Source organism: Anabrus simplex, chromosome 2 (genome assembly GCF_040414725.1).
Source record: "Anabrus simplex isolate iqAnaSimp1 chromosome 2, ASM4041472v1, whole genome shotgun sequence".
NCBI classification, from domain to species: domain Eukaryota; kingdom Metazoa; phylum Arthropoda; class Insecta; order Orthoptera; family Tettigoniidae; genus Anabrus; species Anabrus simplex.
This window is the reverse complement of record NC_090266.1, coordinates 342,132,809-342,157,754: the sequence shown is the minus strand read 5'-3', so window position 1 is coordinate 342,157,754 and position 24,946 is coordinate 342,132,809. Positions and strand designations below refer to the sequence as shown.

Sequence of the window (24,946 nt, the reverse complement as noted above, 5' to 3'; positions counted from 1 at the left end):
AGGGATTGGAATAACTTACCATGGGAGATGTTCAATAAATTTCCAATTTCTTTGAAATCATTTCGGAAAAGGCTAGGAAAGCAACAGATAGGGAATCTGCCACCTGGGCGACTGCCCTAAATGCAGATCAGTATTGATTGAAGCCTGCAGTCTAATATCTTGGAACTTGAAAATAGGTGCAATGAGTATGGTATGAAAATTAGCCTTTCAAAGACTAAATTGATGTCAGTAGGTAAGAAATTCATCAGAACTGAATGTCACATTGGTGATACAAAGCTGGAACAGGTAGTTAATTTCAAGTATTTAGGATGTGTGTTCTTCCTAATTCTGAGTTACATATAGGAAGAGTTTCCAAGTAAAATTGAAAATACGGATTTTACACTTAACAACGCCCATGATCTCTATTTTTGGATGAGTTGGCCGAAACACAGGGGAGAGAGACAGGCTCAAAATCAGAAAATTTACAAACATTTATATGATGGAAATCAGGTTTCACTAATAAGAGAGACTATACTTCCCGAGTCTAACAGGGCCGAAACAGGTTCATTATTTACTTCTATTTTAAAGGGGCGAGGCCATTAATATCAGCAGATATTTTCAAACATTCTGCGGGGCAAGTAGATAGAGGCTGACTAGTAGACACAGAATTTTCACAGTTTTCAGGAAGGACTGGGTCGGTGGCACCAGTTGACATCGTCTCCCTGTCCAGTCAGCTGTTACTAGATGCTCTAGGACAATACCTTGCCAGATGATGTATGGACCCACACCGAAAGCACACGTTATTAGCAAGCCTGGGATTAAACTTAGTGCTAGAACAGGCACTAGGTGGTGGTGTGCTAGAAGATAGAACGGGGCACCAGTTACGCAGGTGATCAGGCAACCCATATGCATAGCACTTTCTTGAAGGTGCAGGCTTCCTAGCAGTAGTACAATCAGTTGCTCTAACAGGGGGAGGTACATTAGCCACCCAAAGAGAATCGGCAATGCGAACTCCCTCAGTGAATACTACCATTGCCTCCAGTTCAGCAAAATTATGGGGGCAGCGAAACACAAATAAAACCGGTAGAGCAGAAAGATACCCTCTACAATAGTGGAAACCATTTCCTCTTCCATATAATGGAGAGCAAAAACTCTGGCATAAAATTTAATGTCTCCCCTTTGATTCTCAATTATTAATAAGCAACTCGTAAAGTTGACACGTTACGAGTAGCCATAATGTAAATAAAGTTGAATATGAAAATAAACAATATTTAGAAAGACCAGAAAATTTTTAGAGTACCGGGATTGAAGCTAACCCAAAACAGTAAAAATAGTGCTCTGTCCAGATCCATTTAACCACTGCTCTGCTACCACTTGTTCCGGATATTACCGGGTAGCAGGAAAAAAAAAAGTGGGCAGGCCTGGATCTGGACACAAAAGGCACAAGAATTACAACATACACACATACATTACATACATATATTATCATTATAGACTGTTATGCTTTTCAGCGTTCAGTCTACAAGCCTCTGTGAATTTACTATACGTCGCCACAATCCTCGATTTGCAACTAGTGTTGTGGCCTTATTTAGTTCTATACCTCTTATCTTTTTAAATAATTAGAAATTGAGTCTAACCATCGCCGTCTTGGTCTTCCTCTACTTCTCTTACCCTCCATAACAGAGTCCATTATTCTCCTAGGTAACCTACCGTCCTCTATTCGCCTCACATTACCCCCACCACCGAAGCCGGTTTATGCATACAGCTTCATCCATCGAGTTCATTCCTAAATTAGCCTTTATCTCCTCATTCTGACTACCCTCCTGCCATTGTTCCTACCTGATTGTACCAGCAATCATTCTTGCTAATTTCGTGTCTGTTACTTTTAACTTATGAATAAGATATCCTGAGTCCACCCAGCTTTCGCTCCCGTAAAGCAAAGTTGGTCTGAAAACAGACCGATGTAACGATAGTTTCGTCTGGGAGCTGACTTCCTTCTTAGAGAATACTGCTGATCGCAACTGCGAGCTCACTGCATTAGCTTTACTACACCTTGATTCAATCTCACTTACTATGTTACCATCCTGGGAGAACATACAACCTAAATACTTGAAATTATCGACCTGTTCTAGCTTTGTATCACCAATCTGACATTCAATTCTGTTGAATTTCTTACCTACTGACATCAATTTAGTCTTCGAGAAGCTAATTTTCATACCATACTCATTGCACCTATTTTCAAGTTGCAAGATATTAGACTGCAGGTTTTCGGCACAATCTGCCATTAAGACCAAGTTGTCAGCATAGGCTAGACTGCTTACTACATTTCCACCTAACCGAATTCCTCCCTGCCATTTTATACCTTTCAGCAGATAATCCATGTAAACTACGAACAGCAAAGGTGAAAGATTACAGCCTTGTCTAACCCCTGTAAGTACCCTGAACCAGGGACTCATTCTACCATCAATTCTCACTGAAGCCCAATTGTCAACATAAATACCTTTGATTGATTTTAATAATCTACCTTTAATTCCTTAGTCCCCCAGTATAGCGAACATCTTTTCCCTCGGTGCCCTGTCCCTTGCTTTCTCTAGATCTACGGCACATAAACACAACTGCCTATTTCTCTCATAGCATTTTTCAATTACCTGTCGCATACTGAAAATCTGATCCCGACAGCCTCTCTGTGGTCTGAAATCACACTGGTTTTCATCCAACTTCCCTCAACGACAGATTGCACCCTCCCTGCCAAGATGCCAGTGAATACTTTACCTGGTATCCTAATCAATGAGATACCTCGATAGTTGTTGCAATCCTTCCTGTTCCCTTGCTTATAGATAGGTGCAATTACTGCTTTTGTCCAATCTGATGTTACTTTACCAACACCCCATGCGAATTTTACTACTCTATGAAGCCATTTCATCCCTGCCTTCCCACTATACTTCACCATTTCAGGTCTAATTTCATCTATTCCTGCTGCTTTATGACAATGGAGTTTATTTACCATCCTTTCCACTTCCTCAAGCGTAATTTCACCACCATCATCTTCCTCCTCCCCATGAGCTTGGCTGTTCGCAACACCACCAGGACGATTTCCTTTTACATTGAGCAGATGTTCAAAATATTCCCTCCACCTCTCCAGTGATTCCCTGGGATCTATTATGAGTTCACCTGAATTACTCAAAACACTGTTCATTTCCTTTTTCCATCCCTTCCTAAGATTCTTTATTACTGTCCAGAAAGGTTTCCCCACTGAATGACCTAGCCTTTACAGGTTATTGCCAAAATCTTCCCACGACTCCTTTTTGGATTCAACAACTATTTGTTTCACTCTGTTTCTTTCATCTACGTACAAATCCCTGTCTGCCTCGGTCCTTGCTTGGAGCCATTTTTGATAAGCCTTCTTTTTACGTTTACAGGCTGTTCTCACTTCATCATTCCACCAAGTTCGCCTTTTACCATCTTTACACACAGTTGTTCCTGGGCATTCCCTTGCTGTTTCTACTACAACATCCCTGTATGCCACCCATTCACTTTCTACATCCTGAACCTGCTTACTGTCTACTGTTCAAAACTTCTCACTAATCATATCCATGTACTTCTGTCTAATTTCCTCGTCCTGGAGATTTTCTGCCCTTATTCGTTTGCAGACAGATTTCACTTTCTCTATCGTAGGCCTAGAGATACTTAGTTCACTACAGGTCAGATAGTGGTCTGTATCATCGAAAAATCCCCTGAAAACTCGTACATTCCTAACAGATTTCCTGAATTCAAAGTCGGTTAAGATATAGTCTATTGTGGAATCGGAACCCTAGCCTCCCATGTGTAGCGGTGAATAGCCTTATGCTTGAAGAATGTATTCGTAACTGCTAAACCCATACTAGCACAGAAGTCCAGCAAACGCTTCCCATTTCCATTAGCTTCCATGTCTTCCCCACATTTACCAATCACCCTTTCGTATCCTTCAGTTCTATTCCCAACTCTCGCATTGAAATCACCCTTTAGCACTATTCTATCCTTGCTGTTGACCCTGACCACGATGTCACTCAATGCTTCATAAAACTTGTCAACTTCATCCTCATCTGCTCCCTCACATGGTGAACACATGGAGACATTTCTAGTCCTAATTCCTCCAACTGACAAATCTACCTACATCATTCGCTCATTTACGTGCCTAACAGAAACTATGTTGTGTGCAATGGTATTCCTGATAAAGAGCCCTACCCCAGACTCTGCCCTTCCCTTTCTAACACCCGTCAAGTACACTTTATAATCTCCTATCTCTTCCTCGTTATCTCCCCTTACCCGAATATCACTTACTCCTAGCACATCCATATGCATCCTCTTTGCTGACTCAGCCAGTTCTACTTTCTTTCTTCCATAAGCCCCATTAATATTGATAGCTCCCCATCGAATTCCATTTCGTTCGCCAAGTTGTTTCCAAGGAGTCCCTCGCCTGTCAAATGGGAGTGGGACTCCGTTACTCCCATAGGTCCGAGGCTTGCTTAAAATGTTCTGAGCTCGGTAAATTCATGAAGCAGGATGCTACCCTACTTGCACATAGTCCAAGTGAGGATCTCTTCTCTAACGGGTTATGGACCACCGTTGAATTGTATAGTCCTAGCCGCCTGAGCACAAGGATGGCCATGACTCAAAATATGTCCGAGATGCCTACTCCCATTCCATAGCAACTGCTATCCCGACTCTCAGGGCCACTTACTAGGCCACTCAGCCATTGCCCATGTTCGTGACTACAGTAACCCACACCAGATTTGAAGAGGAAACTTCAGATATAGCAGTGAGCAGCAATGAGAATTTCCACTGACCTGGCTTTATATTTATCATAAATATGTAAGTTCAAATTGCCAACTAAGATAATTCTGTCAGAATACATATCAATAACAAATGGTTTTTGTAATGCAGAATATTTATTAAGAATAACTGGTAAAAAGTAGTTGTAATATTATACTTCATGCAGTTGTCATTTTTTGTTTTATGGTTCGCGAATTAGAACGTGACTACAGTAACCCACACCATGAACCATAAAAGGTGAAACTTGTAATACTTCTTCTAACAATTTCCTAGAAGTATTACAAGTTTCACCTTAATTTTATTTCATGTTTCTTTTCGTTTTTTGGTTTTTGCTTTCAAAAATATAAATACAAAGACATTGAGATCATCAAATATAATAAGATGAATAGCTTTAAGTTATCGGTGTTCAAAAATTTAGCAGAGACCAACAAGATAACACTTTTAGAATTCTATTTAATAACAGTTAACAGGATGAAGGATTTTAGGCTTCTAATTAGTAACAATTAGCAGGATGAAGTACTTTAGGCTTCTAATTAATACAGGGAGACACATCTCCAATGTTTAACTAATAGATATATATACTACCACATAGTTCTGGACTTTATAAAACATGCAAATCAAACGTGAAGGCCATTAAAGTTTACATAATAGAAAAACCTTAGAAGGTAATTAAACACTCAAGGGAGGTAATTAGCAAAAGAAGAGGAAACCACAGGAAGCACAGGGCTTCTGTTTCGACATGACCAAACTTCCTTAATAAGAAAAGAACCGGAAGGGTTCCAGAATACACTGGCACTTTACAATAAACCACACTGGTTTCACGCCTCACAGATCTATATTACAGGGGCACAAACCCATGCTAAATGGCCATAAGGATAGAAAACAGAAACTAGAAAGGGTTATTTTAATAGGCCATAAATCACAAAAGGTTTAGATGCTGGCACAACTAGGCTATCCTATTAGAAATAAGGCCGGTTAAAACCTAAGTTGCAGAACGCCTGTGAAGCAGTTGCCAATTCATACTACAGAGTGACTGGGATAATTAACTAATGAAAGGTGACAACCAATTTTGCCAACTAGTCACTGAAAAATCAAATTGCAGAAGGGGTTTCAAGGGTACACACATGCACCACCGTACATTCCATAAAATGAAGCACCACCTATGAATTCACATACTAAGAAAAAATTAAGTCCTCCCGTCATCCCTTTTTAAAACTCTCGAGTTGACTGAGTCTTACCTTCATGACTCAGTGGCCCTTTATGCAAGCCTCAGGCGGGCAAGCTCGCATTACAATCGCAGCAAGTCCTTCTAGCCCTTAACGACGATTCCAAGACCAAGTTCCAGGAGCAACTGTCTGAGTTTATATAGACCCAGGGAAGGGCTCTTATTGGTAACTAAGGGGAGGCGTGGCTTGTTGCCATGAAGGAATGGAGGGAAACAATATTTTTACACGGTGGCCAACCTATGGCAAACTATTACTCAATAGAGGGAAAAATTGTCCTTTTACTCCTGAGCCATCTATGAGAAAAGGAGGATCACATTAGTTTATAGTTCAATACCTAGATAGTGTAGTATGCGAGACATCAGTTAGCAGGTGTAATAACCACAGATTAGCAAGGAGAGGTAGCTCATACTGTTTACAGAAGATGGAGCTGACTAGAGGCGGAAAAATATTGATAGTGCTATCGATATTTATCGATAACGACCACTATCGTCTGACATCGATAATCATTTGCCTATTATTGATAGTCAACGATAGTTTTTTCCCCATCATTGGCTTGTTTTTTTGCGCTAATTGAAATTTTACAGATGTTTACAGTTAACTGGTGAGGAGTTTGTTCCAATTCATAGGTGTGCATTTAAGTATCTTTGTGTACCTGCGACTTCAGTGCCTAAACTTAGTTGAGTTGAAGCCAATACAGGACAAAAAATGAGATTTATAAGTTGTCAGAGATTGTATGTAGGCAAGAGAAAATAAGGCACATTTTAGGTCAAAGACTTCATGAAAGTAGAGTCAGCTGACGGCGTAAGGGAGAAAGTAAACATAGCGGGACCGGCCGGAAGACTCCCTTCAACATCTTAAAACTTTAAAACAAAAAATCAACCTCAACTTCGGTTATTCTTTAGGAGTTTTTCCCGATCATCATATTTTAAAATTTTACGTTTATGTCTATCCTCAAGATATTAAACGTACATACTTCTCCAGCTTTTGAAGAAAGATGATCCCTTACATCAGATTTTGTATCTCAAACTCAAACATTGACTTGTTGAGGTTTTAACCCAACATGAAGGAACATTTTATCTTATCATCATCATCATCATCATCATCATCATCATCATCGTAAGTGTTTCTTATTTTGTTTATGCCAATTTTTGTATCTTATTTATCTGAACATGTTCCACACTAGGAATGAAACATGTACTTTTTTTAAATAATGGAATTAGATTTTAAGCTGGATTATGGTACTTAATTACATAGACTATCAGTAAAAAGCTAACAAGTATTGGAAGGTGGGATTCTCCATTCAACTTAACCTTAGTTGAGTTGATGCCAATGCGGGACAAAAAAAAAAAGAGAGAGAGATTTATAAGTTGTCAGAGATTGTATGTAGGCGAGAGCAGATACGGCACATTTTAGGTCAAAGACTTCCTGAAAGCAACTGAAAACTCTCTTGCCATCTGTTGAGAATGCTGTAAAACATATTTTCAAAGATATTGCAATACCCCCCCAGAGGAGGGCGACAGGCCTCAGTAACCGGCACAATTCATATCCTCGCCGCAAGATGGGGGCTTCATTCATCCCATCCCTGACCTGTTCATTGACTGGAAAACAAGTTGTAGGTTTCCATTACAATACCCGAGAAAATGTCGGCCGATTGCAAAATGAACACTGCAGCTCAACGAAAATTTCCCTGGGTGGTCACATTATGGGCAAGCGCGTGCAGCCCGAGAATGTCTCGGACGTATCACTGAAGAGATTTACGAGTGATTCCAATTTGAATTTCAGAAATTACATAGCATGAAATAGTTTTGCTTTCTACTGATTTTTTGTGGATTGTGTTCAGTAAATGTTTTGTTTTCAGGCATAATGATATGATTCGTTCCACTTTTTGAAAACTATCGATTACTATCGATAGTAGAGCTCATAATATCGGAAAATACCAATGGCGATTACTATCGATAGATTGCCGCCTCTAGAGCTAATCAGACAGATAAAATGAGGGGGAGATTGGAAACTCATGGATCAAATATTATTATTGTTGTTGTTGTTGGTATTATTATTATTATTATTATTATTATTATTATTATTATTATTATTATTATTATTATTATTATTATTATTATTATTATTATTATTATTATTATGAACTAGCATGAGACTATTATCGAGGGTTGGGTCATCGGCTGACGATATCCTGGCGAGGTTATACTCTTTTGTGAAATGACACACAGTCCATTAAAATATATAAATATACTTTCAAAATTAACCACTTCAGTATTCTTCACAACACATAGCAACAAAAAGACAATGCAAGAAATATACACTTAAAATTAACTGCGTTGATATACCTCTAGCATACCACCTCCATGACACATGACAACACAAATTACAATATAAGAAATACACTGTATTCTCTTATTATTCACAATCAGCCCTGAATTTACACAACATAATTACTGAATTAAATTAGCTGGTATGACAACTTTGCTATGAAACATTATATTAGGACTTTCTCCGTCCCTTGACACGCTAAACTCAACTGTTCATATATACACAGTATCTTTTTAGCTTGAATTTATATGTATAATCTGGCTAGTCTTGAATAGCCGGATCACAAACCTCAGCCGTATAATCCACTACACCATCTCGAAGTGATCTGGAGAGAGTGAGTGAGTGAGTGAGTGATTGATTGATTGATTGATTGATTGATTGATTGATTGATTGATTGATTGATTGATTGATTGATTGATTGATTGATTGATTGAAGTTGAGGTTAAATACCACCAAATCTCGCCAAACTCGCTGATAACTTTGGTGGCAAGTTCATGGTCTGTTTTAACATTGAAACCATACTCACATTATATTCAGCTAAGTATAATGGCTTAGCACTTCATAGCAGACTTCTATATAACATATAATGATATCTAAGCCTGTCGTATGTCCCAACTGGACATCCATCGACAAGAGACAAATCTCCAAGACACAGACACAAGCAGCATTCAGTAGGACTAAACGTCGCACACTTCAAATAGGACAGCTAGCCAATCACAACATTTTCACTACTTAAAACCAATAAGACCAACCATGCCTCAAGTCTCAGACAGAATCCAGGCGTGCTGATTCTGTTGAGGATTTTAGCCCTCCGATCTGTGGTGGTCTTCAGTGCTATTTCATAACGTGATTATCTGAAGCTGCATTGATGTGAGGTGAGGGGACGTGTTGGAACGGATTCGGAACTGGTTGGAATGTGACCTGCGCCCTTTTTGGAGGCGACTAATCTAGGATGACCTTGGGTCGCTTATAGCGGAAGCCAAGGGTGTCATAATTGCCCAATGTAGTGATGAGAGGAAATGGCTTGCGGATTAATCCAGAATAGAATTTCCGGGACATCTTTTTTATTCTGGTTCTAATCTCATCAATGCTTAGGGATTAATGGATGTCCCAATTCCGTTCAAACCATTGTGCACCTGAGATGAGACGTGTGAGATGCAGCGCACGGTTTTGGATGTACTGCACCTTATCCAGGTGGGTTTTGGCTGCCATTCCCCAGACCAGACTGGCATACTCTAGAATTGGTCGAAGGGATGTCTTATACAACGTGAGCCTGTTTTCTAGATTTAGGCCTTGATCGGCTTTCATAAGAGGGATAATTTCAGATAAGTGTCTATTCGCTTGGGCCAAAATCGAATTGATATTATCTTTGAAGGTGAGTCCTCTGTCTAGGATAGCATCTACATATTTAGTTGCATTTCTCCACCGGATTACTTCACCAAAAAAGACCAGTGGGAGGGGATTAGTTCTAGTAAATTTTGAAAATAGGGTTGCATTACTTTTATTAACGTTAATTTTGATTTTCCACTCCCGAAGCCTTGATTCTTGGATGTAATTTAGTACTCTAGGTGGTTGCCAAGAGACAGGAAATTACCGTATCATCAGCATACATGTAGACCTTCATGTGCATCGGCTTAGGTATGTCAGCCATGTACAAGTTGAAAAGAATCGGGGAGAGAATTCCACCCTGGGGAACACCTGCCAAGATAGGGCGGGGGCTCGACAGGGTTTTGTTGACTTGGACCTGAAATTTCCTGTCTGAAAGGTAGCTTTCGAATATCTGAATCATGTAAGAATGGATACCTAAAGTGTTAAGTTTGAATATAAGACCTTCATGCCGTACCTTGTCGAACGCACGCAATATGTCTAGGAAACAGACTACCAGTTGCCTTCTATCATTGAAGTTTTTAGTGATTTCCTCTGTTAGTCTCATGAGTTGGTGGACCGTTGAGTGCTTACACCGGAAGCCAAGTTGTTCTTTGTTAATTAAGTTTTCTTCAGTGGTAGTGTTTAACCTTGTGAGTAGAAGTGCTTCAAATAATTTAGATAGAATGGATAGTAGAGGGATTGGCCTGTAATTTTGTGCGAGTGCGGCATCTGAGAGGGGTTTTGGGATCATAATGACCTTGGCTGTTTTCCATGAAGAGGGGAAAATGGCCATATCGTAATATGGCGTTGATGAGTTTAGTGATGAATGCGTTGAAAGAGTTTAGTGATGAATGTGAGTGCCTTTTATGGAAGGTTTTTCAGAAAGGATGCAGAAACATTATCCAGACCTGGCGTTTTCTTATTTTTGAGTTTAAGAATGGCTGAAAAAGGTTTCGAGGAGAGATGAATTTGAAGTTTGGGGTGAAAATTGGTGTCGCCTAGTTCTTCGACCTCATCCTCAACTTGATTGATTAAGTCATTGTCAGAAGGATCATCATTAGGGATGCAGGTGTTTTCTAGTGTGTCTGCAAGTATATTTGCTTTGTCCAGGTCTGTATAGGCCAATCCTCGTGGTACATGTAGGGAGGGTATGCCAATCCGTTTTCTAGTGAATTTCCTAGCCATCCTGTGAAGGGAGTTGTCAGCCACATTCAACCCAGCTAGTTTGGATTTCCAGGAATTTATCCTGTGAAGTTTAATAAGTAGAAGGAGGTTTCTCCTTTGCCTGTTCCATCTGCCATCTGGCTTTGATGTAGAGATCACGAATATTTTGCCAGAGTTTCCTGGTGTTATTTTTAATTTGTATTTGGTCCAGAATTCCTTTGGACAGTGTGTCCTTTCTGGACTGTACCACTGCCGGTCCCACGGCGGATGATTCAGTGCCGAAATAATGATGTTACTTATTTCGGTCACTAGGGCGTAATTATATTTCTTCAGGACCTTTCAGACTGGGATTGCCATTTATATGATTGTTTATGTACTCTCTGAAGTTTAGCCAATTAATTTTGCAATTGAAAATGGGATTTATAAGGGAGTGATAGAGGGGGGGAAAGCAAAGGGTCATGAGTACTAGAAGGTGATCTGAATCGAGGGCGTCTATGGTATTGAGTTGGATGTGGTGTCTGATCCTGTGTGAAATGGCAAAATCCAGTGAGTCAGGTCTAACATTAGGGTTGTGGGAGTAGTACGTAGGTTTATCTGGACCATGAGTGATTAGAAGGTTTCTGTCACAGTACCTGGAAAGGAGATTACCTCTATGATTAGTGGTTCGACTATTCCACCGAGGTTTTTTGGCGTTCAAGTCTCCTGCCAGAATACATTGGGTACCAACCCGAATGACTTTATCCAAGTCAGCTGAATCGAACATGGCTGAAGGGGAGATGTAACAGGCCAAGATATTGAGAGGTCCTTTCTGAGTGTTGATTTTAATTGTGGTTGTTTCAAGGGAGGTGAGATTGGGAGGGGTGGGGATATTTTGGTGGGAGAGGGTGTGCGGATGAGGACAGCAGTGCCTCCTTTGTCTATGGTGGGACGATCATTGCAGTAAATTTTAAAGTTTGAGATATGAAAGGGCATGTGAGGCTTTAGGCAGGTTTCTCCAGTGAGGTGTCAATATTATGTTGGTTTAGAATTATGCAGAGTTCTGCATGCTGGCGTTTGTCACTTTCGGCGTTCCAGTAAAGGGCTCTCAATTCTCTGGGGAACATTTTCCTATTGGAGCAATTAAGCATTGTTGAACCATTGGAATATAGCTTCAAGTAGTGTCTGTTTCTTGTCATTAATGGTGGGGGCGGCCACTATTAGTTGGAGGGTGCTCTTAATTAAGGTTATGATTTATTTGAGAGCTGGGCCTGAGTAAAGTTTAAAGAGTTCTAAGAACTCAGAAGCAGAAGAGGTATTGGGGAGGGACGGTGCTTCCCTTTGTGATAAGGTGGCCGTAGAAATCTGTGGAAGAGCAGGAAAATCAGAAGGAGATAGAGTAGTATGGTTGGGGGTAGACTGGGGGTGTGCTTGAGTTGCACTGGTGGCATTTGCAAACGTTACATTCAGCTTGAGACAAGCAGGGGCAGGTCCAGCTGGTTTTTTCCTGGTGGAAGGTAATCTGGAATTCTGTGCCTCAATGAGGCGCTGGTAGGTACTGCAGCCTCGATAGTTGGCTGTGTGTTCCATGCCACATTTGGTGCAGCAGGGTTTTGCTTGTTTGTCCCCTCTTCTCAGACAGTCTTTTGTGGCGTGATATTGGTCACAGATGACACATTTGGAGTGGTAGTGGCATCCTCCTGAAAGCTGTCCAAAACTCTGGCAACGATAGCATTGCACTGGTCCAGCAGGGCTTATGTAACATTCTACTGTGATGTCTGTACAGAGTAAGTGTTGTACTTTGTAGATATTGTTCTCATCGGAGGTATCACTAGTGTAGGTGATCGGAAACTCCCCTCTTTGTTCTCTGTGCTGTGAGTTGAGCCATGGATGAGATGTTAAATCCAAGCTGGTTGAGTGCTTCTTGAATTTCTTCTATGTCTTGAGTGATGCGGAGGCCACGGATGACAGCGTAGAGAGGACAGGTGTGGAATTCTCCCTTGTGATACAGGATAGCCAGTTTAAGGGCCTCAAAGTCTTCAGGAGTTCTAGTTCGGGCCCTTACGCCATCGTGAAGAATCTTAAGAGTGTAGTCGATCTGGTTCTCCCTTAGGAAGGTTGTGAATGCAAGGATATACTCGACAATCTTGACGACACTGGTGGAATCTTTATTTTCTGCTGGGCGGGTGCTTGGTTGGGATCTGATTGAGAAGGTTTGTTGCGAGAGGGGTTGGTAGTGCTGGGGTTGGGAGGTGCCTGAGTAGGGAGGTTGGAGGAAGCTGAAGAAGAATTGGGTCTTGGAGCCTGTGAAGTAGTTGGTTTGGAAGCAGTCGAAGTGGTGGGTGAGGGATTGATACTTTCGAAAGCATCATATTTGTTTGAAGTCACAATAGGTCGTGGTTCGACTGTGAGATATTTCAGTCTCTTCTTTTGGGACCTTCCTTTCTGCGAGGAATAAGGGAGGCCATCGTGGATTGCTTCCTGATCGGGAGGGTTGCGTCCATCTTCATGATTATTTGTGGTGTTAACGTCGTCTGGGATGGACTGCTGAGGTGATCGGTCATCCGGGACAGTTGAGGGTGAAGTGGTTGATCCTGAGCATGGTGAAGGAGACCTTGTCCTGGGTGGGGAATTACTCTGAGCAGTAGTGCCTACCGAGGCTGCTGAAGTAGAAGCAGGGGGGGGGGGTAGGTTGTCTATTGACAGGCGTACTTGTGGTCTTAAAAACTTGAGGGAGATAGTGATCGGAGGAATGTAGTCTGTATACTAGGGCTGTTTATTCCCCTTCACAGGATTGGCTTTCGACAGCCTAATATGGCTACTAGTAGCGGCTGAATTCATTTTTGTGGAGGAGTGTTTCCCTTCCTTAGTCATGGTGGGATATCTCATAAGTTAAGGGACCGCCGAAGCAGGGGGCAAGTCACTAGGCCTGGGGGAGGCAGTCAGAAGTGTGTGGAGGGGATCATCAATGCAGCTATAAATAATGGGATGATGAGTTGGGGGTTGGGGGGAGATGGTGGACAGTGAAAGCCGTATTCCTATTACCAGAGTAGTCGTGACATGGACAGTTTTGTATACGTGGTTGTTGCCACAGACAAGTCATGAGCTCCAGGTAACAGGTAACAGAGACATGACGGCTGATAAGCGGCAGCGAAATTTTTTATGGGGGAGCACCAAGGAGTCGGCAAATTATTGCTCTTTTGGACATTGCTCTTTTGAAATTTACTCCTGGCTTACAGTTGTGGTCAAATGTGACTGTGGATGTAGGCAGAAGTACTCAATGAGCAGCTAAGTGCTCGTAGACAGTCGGCGAGTCGGTTGAGTGAAGATTGGAGTCGAAACGACGATTGCTTGATGAGCCCAAAGGGCTCAAGGCGTGCGCCGGTTATGCAACCCGCAGCACAGGTAGGGTGTGCATCGGCGAGTCATAGACGTCGGGTCCCAGCAGGAGATCGCAGTGGTGAGGTATGCAGCCTGCAGAACAGTTGGGGGTAGACAACCCACCCAACTACCAGTTGGAATACCTCCTCACTTCTTATGATTCCCGGGCTGATAATTCCTGTTGAAGGCGGCAGTGGCTGGCCGGGAACGGGTTGGCGGCCAAGGCAGGCACGTAGAGCGACCACAGAGAGCGGTTGGAGGTTGCTAACACTCGTTAGCAGGGGCAAGGATAGGGCAGAGCGTCGGAGAATGCTCGGAGGTGTGCTCTGTCCGAAGGTATCCAGTCGAATACAATTGAATAGCGCATGAGGCTGGCTGAATGAATGGCTTATGGCTGAATGAATCCAGCAAACCAGCCATAAAATAAATTCTTCAAGTCACGTGGTTTCCTTTGTCTTAGCTAATCACCATCTTTCATTTCTGTCACATGTGGCACACCATTTTCAAATTTGTGACACTCAGCATTGGCGTAATGACGCCTTGAAAATTGTTCCGAGGCACGCGACATGTTGGGCAAACTAACTTCTTACACAATTTTCTCTATGCAGTATTTAGTTCTCTTGCTTAACCAAGATTCCCAACTATTGGTGCCATAGAATGCCACCAATTCACAGAGTTCTTACAATGCCTAAATAATGTTTATGATGCATTAATAAATATCTACAGTATTCCTACAATGAAATAAATTATACTGACAATACAAAATAAATACATAACCTATAACTTGGCATAAATATCACCGTAAATACAAAAATTAACTAAACGGGGGGTGGGAATTTTGTACGATTACAGTACATCCGATAGAACCATCACCATTTGCTTCACTTGTATGACTTTTAGTGGTATGAATCCTTGGTGGCTATCTAGTTCGTTTCAAATTTGCAGCCATCATTTAGGTACTAGGGCTGTCTTCGTACGACTTCGTCACTTATTGCCTCACAATACTTCTAAACTTGTTCTCCAAGTACAAGCGTACTTCTTCAGCTTTTTCAGCAACTCAGAATGTAGTGTGGGCCTAGAGACATAGCAATCCTAGTTACTGAGTGCTTTTGTAAAGGAAAAGCCTCTTGGAAATGGGATCCAGAATAAGCCTTCGGAACATCAAAGACGTTTTGGTTTGCAGTTTTCCCGAGACATCAAGATATTGGCCAAAGGCTAACAAAATGTTTTGGGAGAAAATTGCATACCGAGTTGCAGACAAAATAGGTGGGAGTTATGGGAATAAAGTACACAAATTATTTGAATTCTCTATTATTATGAATACATCAACGTAACATAATTATACCCAATATATGATGTATAGACGAGCATAATTAGACCCAATACTTGGTGTATAGACACAGTTGGCATGATAAGCATAACAGGCCTTGAATTTCTATGTAGAAATATCAGGATTTCTGTTCTTCTTGCAGAAGGGGATGACATTCAGTTGGAAATTTAATACCTGTGATTCTCAACTTGTATCAATATGACAGTTTTGTTTCTCAGAATATCACTGCTATCTTACACTATGTCCATGTTCTCTTCCTTGTTAACTACACGGTACTGCCATAAGTTCTCTCAGTAAAATCTAAACGCGCTCTAGTATGGTAATTGTGAATGAAGAAGTATGGCAATACTGTATATCTTCATCCACAAGGTCACCTTCACGACTGTGCCAGTAACTAGCTTGCAATGTGCCAACAGCAGGCAGCAGTGAAAGATGGAGTGGGGAGTGTATGAGAATCGTATTGCTGTATTGGCATTTTTTTGCATTGTGGAAAGTGAGCTAAGGTAATTTTTCTAGGCTCACTTTCCACAATGAAAAAAAATAATTCTATGCTGAAACCCCTCAGACCGGGCGAGTTGGCTGTGCGGTTAGGGCTGCGCAGCTATGAGCTCGCATCCGGGAGATAGTGGGTTCGAACCCCACTGTCAGCTGCCCTGAAGATGGTTTTCCGTGGTTTTCCGTTTTCACACCAGGCAAATGCTGGAGCTGTACCTTAATTAATGCCACGGCCGCTTCCTTCCCATTCTTAGGCCTTTCCTGTCCCATCGTCGCCATAAGACCTATCTGTGTTGGTACGACGTAAAGCAAATAGCAAAAAAAGAAAAAGAAATCCCTCAGTATCAATGAATGATCTGTGTTTTGGACAATAGCACAGTTTAAACAAAGGGTACATCTGTTGTTCGCGGCTAATCTGGCAGTCCTAGGTGTGTACACAGAAAAGAAGTTGTGAAAGCTGTTCATGCAAGGATTTGATGCAATACTTTGCGTAAACAACTATTATGTATCATGAAATGAATATATCTGCATGAACTATGTTATGTACACTGACTGACAGAGCAAATGCAACACCAAGAAGGAGTGGTCAGAACTTTATGCCAATTGCAGGGTAGACTGACGTCACTGAGGTATGCTCATGATGTGAAATGCGCCGCTGTGCTGCGCACGTAGCGAACGATAAATGGGACACGGCGTTGGCGAATGGCCCACTTCGTACCGTGATTTCTCAGCCGACAGTCATTGTAGAACGTGTTGTCGTGTGCCACAGGACACGTGTATAGCTAAGAATGCCAGGCCGCCGTCAACGGAGGCATTTTCAGCAGACAGACGACTTTGCGAGGGGTATGGTGATCCGGCTGAGAAGGACAGGTTGGTCGCTTCGTCAAATCGCAGCCGATACCCATAGGGATGTGTCCACGGTGCAGCGCCTGTGGCGAAGATGGTTGGCGCAGGGACATGTGGCACGTGCGAGGGGTCCAGGCGCAGCCCGAGTGACGTCAGCACGCGAGGATCGGCGCATCCGCCGCCAAGCGGTGGCAGCCCCGCACGCCACGTCAACCGCCATTCTTCAGCATGTGCAAGACACCCTGGCTGTTCCAATATCGACCAGAACAATTTCCCGTCGATTGGTTGAAGGAGGCCTGCATTCCCGGCGTCCGCTCAGAAGACTACCATTGACTCCACAGCATAGACGTGCACGCCTGGCATGGTGCCGGGCTAGAGCGACTTGGATGAGGGAATGGTGGAACGTCGTGTTCTCCGATGAGTCACGCTTCTGTTCTGTCAGTGATAGTCACCGCAGACGAGTGTGGCGTCGGCGTAGAGAAAGGTCAAATCCGGCAGTAACTGTGGAGCGCCCTACCGCTAGACAACGCGGCATCATGGTTTGGGGCGCTATTGCGTATGATTCCACGTCACCTCTAGTGCGTATTCAAGGCACGTTAAATGCCCACCGCTACGTGCAGCATGTGCTGCGGCCGGTGGCACTCCCATACCTTCAGGGGCTGCCCAGTGCTCTGTTTCAGCAGGATAATGCCCGCCCACACACTGCTCGCATCTCCCAACAGGCTCTACGAGGTGTACAGATGCTTCCGTGGCCAGCGTACTCTCCGGATCTCTCACCAATCGAACACGTGTGGGATCTCATTGGACGCCGTTTGCAAACTCTGCCCCAGCCTCGTACGGACGACCAACTGTGGCAAATGGTTGACAGAGAATGGAGAACCATCCCTCAGGACACCATCCGCACTCTTATTGACTCTGTACCTCGACGTGTTTCTGCGTGCATCGCCGCTCGCGGTGGTCCTACATCCTACTGAGTCGATGCCGTGCGCATTGTGTAACCTGCATATCGGTTTGAAATAAACATCAATTATTCGTCCGTGCCGTCTCTGTTTTTTTCCCCAACTTTCATCCCTTTCGAACCACTCCTTCTTGGTGTTGCATTTGCTCTGTCAGTCAGTGTATTTTGAAGGAGGATTTTCGTGTTGGTGCATATAAAAGATAAACACAGCATTTACTAACTGAAAAATTAAAGGAGATGTGTTGTATACAAGGAACTTGATATACAAGGCACAACATAAAAGTTTATTACTTGGAAATTTTCATACAGTATGTACACAAAAGGAATTAGACTTGTATTGATGTTTAATGTGCTGCACATGTTCAGTGATAACATAAATTAGTAGACTGAGGGTCTGACAATTATTTACAGTTATACACATTAATATTTCTATGTACATTGAGTTCTGTCTTGATAAGATAGTCTGCTCGGATGATAGAATGTCCGTGATAGTTGAAGACTATCTGTAGTTGGTAGAATGACAAGTGGAACTTGTAGAAAGTCCGTAGTAGCAGAATGCTAGTTAGGAGTTGTAGAACTTGCAAGGAACTTGCGGTAAAGTTCATGAATAGCAGAATGCTTGGATTGAAGTCGGAGAACTTGCAGGGAACTTGTGTTAAAGTTCATGAGTAGCAGAATGCTAGGAAAGGATGCACGACAGCGATACGGGAGGCAATGTCCTGAGGTGACACCTCCCGACCAGAGTTAGTCCACCTGTTCAGAACACTTATTTAAGAGGGTACCTCCGTGTCTGACGTATGGTGTAGTCTGATCGCTGGACATTGTGGGAGTGCCTGGAGAGGCGGAAACGTCGCTCAATTTATAGTACTGGCTGACGTCACAGACGATTACGTCAGTGCACTGCAGTCCACCTCATGGTCTCTCGAAACGGCGATGCTGTGCGGGCTGCGGAGCTTTCAGGCAGCGGAGGACACACACAAGAAGATGCACCCGGGTCCGATAACAGGCTGTGTTAATGACGTATGGCGAAAGCCAGTATCGCGACATCCTATTCACAGATGACAAAATATTCACTGTGGAAGAGTCATTTAACAAGCAAAATGATCGTGTGTGCACGGTCCTCCAAGGAAGCAACAGAGAAAGTTCTATGTGTGCAGCGTGGACATCACCCTGCTTGTATCACGGTATGGCAGGTGATTTCCTGGCGGGGGAGAATCGGTGGTGAATTTTTGCAAAGGTGGATTAAAGACTTCTACAGTACAGCTGTCTACCAGACAGTGTGGGAAAAGGTGATACCATGTATCAGTTCGAAGCTGTTTGAAGGGTAATCATGGATTTTTCAGCAGGATAGCGCTCCTGCATACACAACAAGAATTACACAGCAGTGGTTGGCAACCAATGTCCCATGGTTCGTCGCTACTGCTGACTGTCCTGGTGGAGGTCCGGACCTTAGTCCGGCTGAAGCTCGAGGCGATGGCATGTCAAAAACAGCACTGCAATTTTGAGATGTTAAAAAATCAATCATGTCCGCTGTCAAAAGCATTCCACTGAGCACGATTCGCGCAACTATTGATGAGTGCCCTCAACGTCTTCGCCACTGTGTTATCATAGATGGTGATCATTTTGAATAAGAGTACATTATTTCTGTAGCATCTTTTGTGTTTTTTCAGAATATATGTAAACTACCACTCATTAATTTCAATACACCCTGCTATTTCAGATTTACAACACAAATCATACGTTATTTCTCTCAAAAGATAATTATATTAAGTTACACATATATAAAACAATCACAGTCATTATATTTTACTTTCATCAAAGTATCCTCCTTTGGATTTAATGACTGCCTCACAAACTCGAGCCATACGGTCAATCAGTTTCTGTAGGTATCGTGAATTTATATGATTCCACACATCCTTAACAATATTCCAGAGATGTTCCTTGCTGGATAAATGAACTTCCCTGATACGGCTGTCCACTTCATCCCAGACCATTTCAATGGGATTACAATCGGGGCTTTGGGACGGCCATACCATAACTTTCAGTACTTTCCGTTTTCCTTTGATGCAATGTAGTTCGTACAGTATGCCGACCGATGTTTTGGGTCATTATCCTGTTGTAAGGTGAACCCTTTCCCTATTAAGCACAATCCACTTGGTACTGCATGATACTGAAGTATACGGTGGTACTGCTTCTGATCCATACATCCTTCTATTTTCACAGTGTCGCCAACTCTATCTCCGGCAAAACATCCCCAAACCATAATAGAACCTCCACCATATTTAACTGTAAGTAGAATACACTGCTGGGCTACCCTTCCCCGTACAAATCAGCGAACAAATATTCTCCTTCTGGTTCCAAAAATCTCGAAATTCGATTCTTCGGTGAATAGCTCCTTCGCCCACTCTTCCGATGTCCAATTACGATGTTTTCTAGCCCATTCAAGTCTGTTATGTTTATTTATGGGCCTTAGAAGGGTTTTTTTTGCTGTGATACATCCTTTCAAGCCGGCTTCAATCCGTCTCCTTTTTACTGTTGCAACAGATATTGTTGTCGTGTTAATTTCTACCAATTCTGCACGAATTTAGGGCGCTGTTTTGAATCTATTTCTCTTACTGGTAATTCTGATATATTTATCATCACTTTTAGTTGTTTTATGAGGTCGTCCTGGTCGTGGTATCTCCTTATTGCTACCTGTTGTCTTCTGGCGGTGAAGGGTGTATTGCACCTCCCCCCCCCCATAGACAAAGTACACTGTTTCGCAATTTGGCAAATAGATAAACGTGCTTGGCTAAGTGCTACAATTGCAGCATGTTTTTCTATGGATATCTCCATTCGTGGAGTGATGTGCACACTTCAATTGTCACAAAGGAACTGACATGCAGGAACCGCATGTTATGTATCGTAGCAATGCTTGCCGTTCGCTGCAGATATCACATCACTACAGGGAACACACCAAATGCAGCGTCCGTCAGCAAATAGGTATACTAACGTATCTGATAGGTACATAACGTTTATGTACACAACATTGTTTGTTGGATACTATTGTATCTCGTTGACCACAAACAAAAATCATGACATGTGTACAACTGTTGTACTATTCCTTTGCTTCCTCAACCGTACCCATGGTATTAGAACTTATCTACAGAGAACTAGATGTCAATTATTGGGTGTATTGAAATTAATGAGCGGTAGTGTAGACTGATTCAAACAGGGCATACTGCCACACCCTAACCTCCTCAAACCTAACCAGCAATACACAACACCTAGACCTGCAGTCATCACGCGAAGTACACAGCCATAGTGGGTTGCCTTGAACTGAGAGGCTATGCCCGCCTAACAACTTTAGGGTAAATCAAATCACAGTTCCAACCATTATATATACAGCACAAAAACTACGTTTCTACACATTAACAAAGCTAAGAAGACGGCGCAGTTTAACAATTTTATTGTACACAACGAGTTTTTATCTACAAGTTGCTAACATTGTATATAGGAAATTAACATTTTAACATTAAAGGACTGTATTCAACTTTAACTCCTCAATTTTAGGATCATATTTGAATCCAACATTACGAGTGTACAGAATTATAGCCATTACGGAATTTGAAGATAACTCATCACCCAGATGACATTTTTATATTTACGACATCACAAGATTTTTCTTGCTGTAAATTAGAGTTTTCAAACCTAGCATAAGTTAGTTTTTAAGGAGTCAAGTTCAGCAGTATGTTGTTGTTCATTGTTTATATCGCCAAGTTTTTTCACTTACTATACAGCTGATGATGGTGTCAAATTGAAACACCGAAACATGTTCTGTAATAAAATAATGTTGTAAATACCATCCAACAACATTGTATTTTGTATTGAAAAGGTGGAACGTGCTAGATTTTAATTCAATTGTGATCTCAGTTCAATACAGATGAGAAATATGAAGTTCCTTACGTTTAATAGCCACACCATGATACATTTATGAAACACAACATAAATACTAATCATTGAGAAATGAAGAAAAAAATACATTAATTGCGGAAATCAGCTCTAGTCGCTGGCTGCGTGAGAACATGCGGCTATGAAGCTGCCTCAGTAGTACCAACTTAGTATCATAATAGAATTAGGTTCCGATGATGTGCCGATACCTGGTATTTTTTAAATGAACAACAAGCACTACAGAATGTGTTCCAGTACTCTGCTAACTTTTGTAGTACATTGAAGCAGATGTGTAAGCACTAGAACTGAACGGCATACGGCGTTCGTCGTCCACGGAACATTACAAATGACGTATGCAAGACGTACGGCGCTCGTGTGTTAAAAGTTTCAAAATGACAGTATCTCAAATGGTCTCAATGGCAGTGAAGATGACGTCATTTGGGATGACAACACACCATTAGCAGGGAAGTTGGCAGCACAGGACGACAATAATTCAAATTAAAGCAGTGATTAGGTTTACTGTATTGTAGGCCTAGTGCTCAACTGACAGAAACAAATAACTGGCCGTTAAGTTATGTTGTAATATTGCATAATACGATATGCAATAAAATAGTACATGCAGCTCATCTCAATTGAGGGCATCTGAAAATAGCTCCACCACCTCGGGATGACGAAACTAGTTTACCTTAGGTAAGAAGTATTCATGGTTGTTGCTATTAATATAGCAGGTGAGATCATTAACAAAGTGATTGTTTAATATCTTGTAACTCAGACCAATACAGGTAGTTTTTGGAGAGAACCAGTTTTAAAACATGATAAAACAATCTAATGATAATGATTAAATTTTCTCTATGGAGTCGAGTATGAAGCGAGACAAATCTTCGTAAGAATATAAGAAATAAATTGACAGGAGGTCCACCTTTTCAATACAGTATATCAAGTAAAGTATATTACGTACATCTGTCTTGGGACTAGTTTCAGCCACTTAGTGGCCATCTTCAGCCAAATAATAAAATGAAATAAAAAGAAATTTATAGCTTATAACAAATCCTTGTAGCGAGTTTTTATGACCAGATGCCTTTCCTGACATCAAGCTCATCAGAGGAGTTAATGAGATGGATGACGTAATATAAGAGTAACTAAAACTAACTATATTTCCTTTATATGTAGGCCTAAAAATCATGTGTTCACTATTTATTGTCTTCTTTATTTTTTAAATTTAGAAATGCTGCCTTCCAACAAAGGTAGCCAGTAAGACTCAGAATGCAGTCAACTTAACCTTAGTCACAAATTTTGTTAAAGAATAGTGTAGAATACATACATGTACATTTTATAGTTCTTTATACCCAGAAGTCACTGGACAAAATGGGAGGCTATTGCATATTGGACCCCCCCTTATTTTTTGCCGCTTTAAAAGTGGAAAAGAAAGTGGGGTGGGTGTTCAAATGCACAAAGAAACATGGTATTTTATGCAGTTAGAATACAAAGAAATTGTTCTTCGTAGTTTCTGGCCTAGTTAAATGTTTAACATGAATGATTATGATCTAGCTTAAAGGAGATTAACTGAAGAAATCTGGCAGTCAAATTTAAATTTAGATCAAGGAGAAATTAATGATCTGGATTCGTTTTTATACAGCAGAAAGTCAAATTTCAATTTGACTGGGGGCCATTTTTCCGTATTAATCTCAGATCAAGAGTTTTATACTACTGGCTCTTGGTTCCTTGTGACTTGAAAATGAAATGTAGTGAAGATCTTAATGGCACTGGCAACAATTTCTTTTAATAGCAATAATTTTTCATCTCTTCTTTTCCCTCATTTAGTTGGAATATATGATGTAAGTTTTTTTCTCTGTACTTGTAAGTTTATGAATTTCCCATTACAACTTTGAGTAAATATGTGAGTATAACATCAATAACATTGCTTTCCTGGACATGCCTTCTGTATGTGGACTAGTAGACTTTCTGATGGCAAAAATATGCTTAATATTACTTGGCTGATTTTATCTTTTAGGTCCTACCGCCAATACAAACCCACACGACGTAAATCACAGTCCACTTTTTGTATCAAAATGGATTGATTATTCCAACAAATATGGATTTGGATTCCAGTTGACCGATAAATCCGTTGGAGTGCTGTTTAATGACAGCACTCGGATGTCCTTCACTCCTGATAGAAGGTGAGTTATGAGTGTTTCATAGAGTTTACATTTACTCTCTTAATGTTATCTCTGTTGTGCATTCTGAGAATTGAGGCTGTGCAGTTATATAGTTGCAAAGGGAAGCGAGTGTTTCACAGTCTTTCAAACTACTTTTGTATATTGCTTTCAACTGTCAAGAATCAGAAATCCACATGGCTTTTCACTTAATCATTTACAGTATTTACAGTGCCCTGTTCATTAACCCAATGCAGGTCATGGTGCAATATATTGCATCTCGTAGGAAGTGCCACAGCAGTTACGACATAATATATTGTGTCTCAAACTTCCGAGTGTCATATCATTGCTTCTCTGTTTTTGAACAATGATTCAAAAACATAAGCCATCTGCCATCTATTGGCTACGTTACTGAAGCTTGCACTTGTTCATATCCTGATGGGAAGTTCTATAAAAGATTTTTTAAATACGAATGCCTACAGCTTTTGGCAATATGAACATGGCCACTCACAGCCGTACCGAAGTATTATAGTACTGGATAGTGAGAAACTGTTCGAAATTTTGATGAACGATGTAAGTGAGGATTCTTATTTTTCCTGTACAGATTAAGAAGTTTATGATGACTTCCTTCCTGAAAGTATCATAATCGAGGGTGAAGGAATAAGTGATAGTGACTAACAAGAATTACAACCAGCATCTGCAGATAGGCACAAAAATTGAATCATGCACAGTTCATGGAAAATAATTATCTGGGAACTCCTTTTTCAGCCTGAGTACAAAAATGGACTCACGTAATTGTGAAAGGACTGCATTGATTTTTAGGAATTATGCTGAGGGTCATGTACACAAACATACCCTAAAAGTATAAGAATACGAGTCTACTGATCCATTCATCCGCACTCCTGTATCATCCCCACTATGGCAAACTAGCGAAAGTGATGAATAAGGGAAGTTTTGGCCAAGATTTCATTATTTATATAATTTCTACCCTCTGACAAAG

General features: G+C 41.4%; 1 protein-coding gene across 1 annotated transcript in view; it reads left to right on the top strand.

The window, feature by feature from the left end:
- The window catches only part of LOC136864128 (serine/threonine-protein kinase PLK1), a 390,167-nt gene that overhangs the window by 321,389 nt on the left and 43,832 nt on the right, over nt 1-24,946 (top strand). Inside the window, exon 9 of the mRNA XM_067140737.2 lies at nt 23,805-23,970. Within this exon, the coding sequence (XP_066996838.2) occupies nt 23,805-23,970 (166 nt within the window). The remainder of the gene's footprint in view (nt 1-23,804; nt 23,971-24,946) is intronic.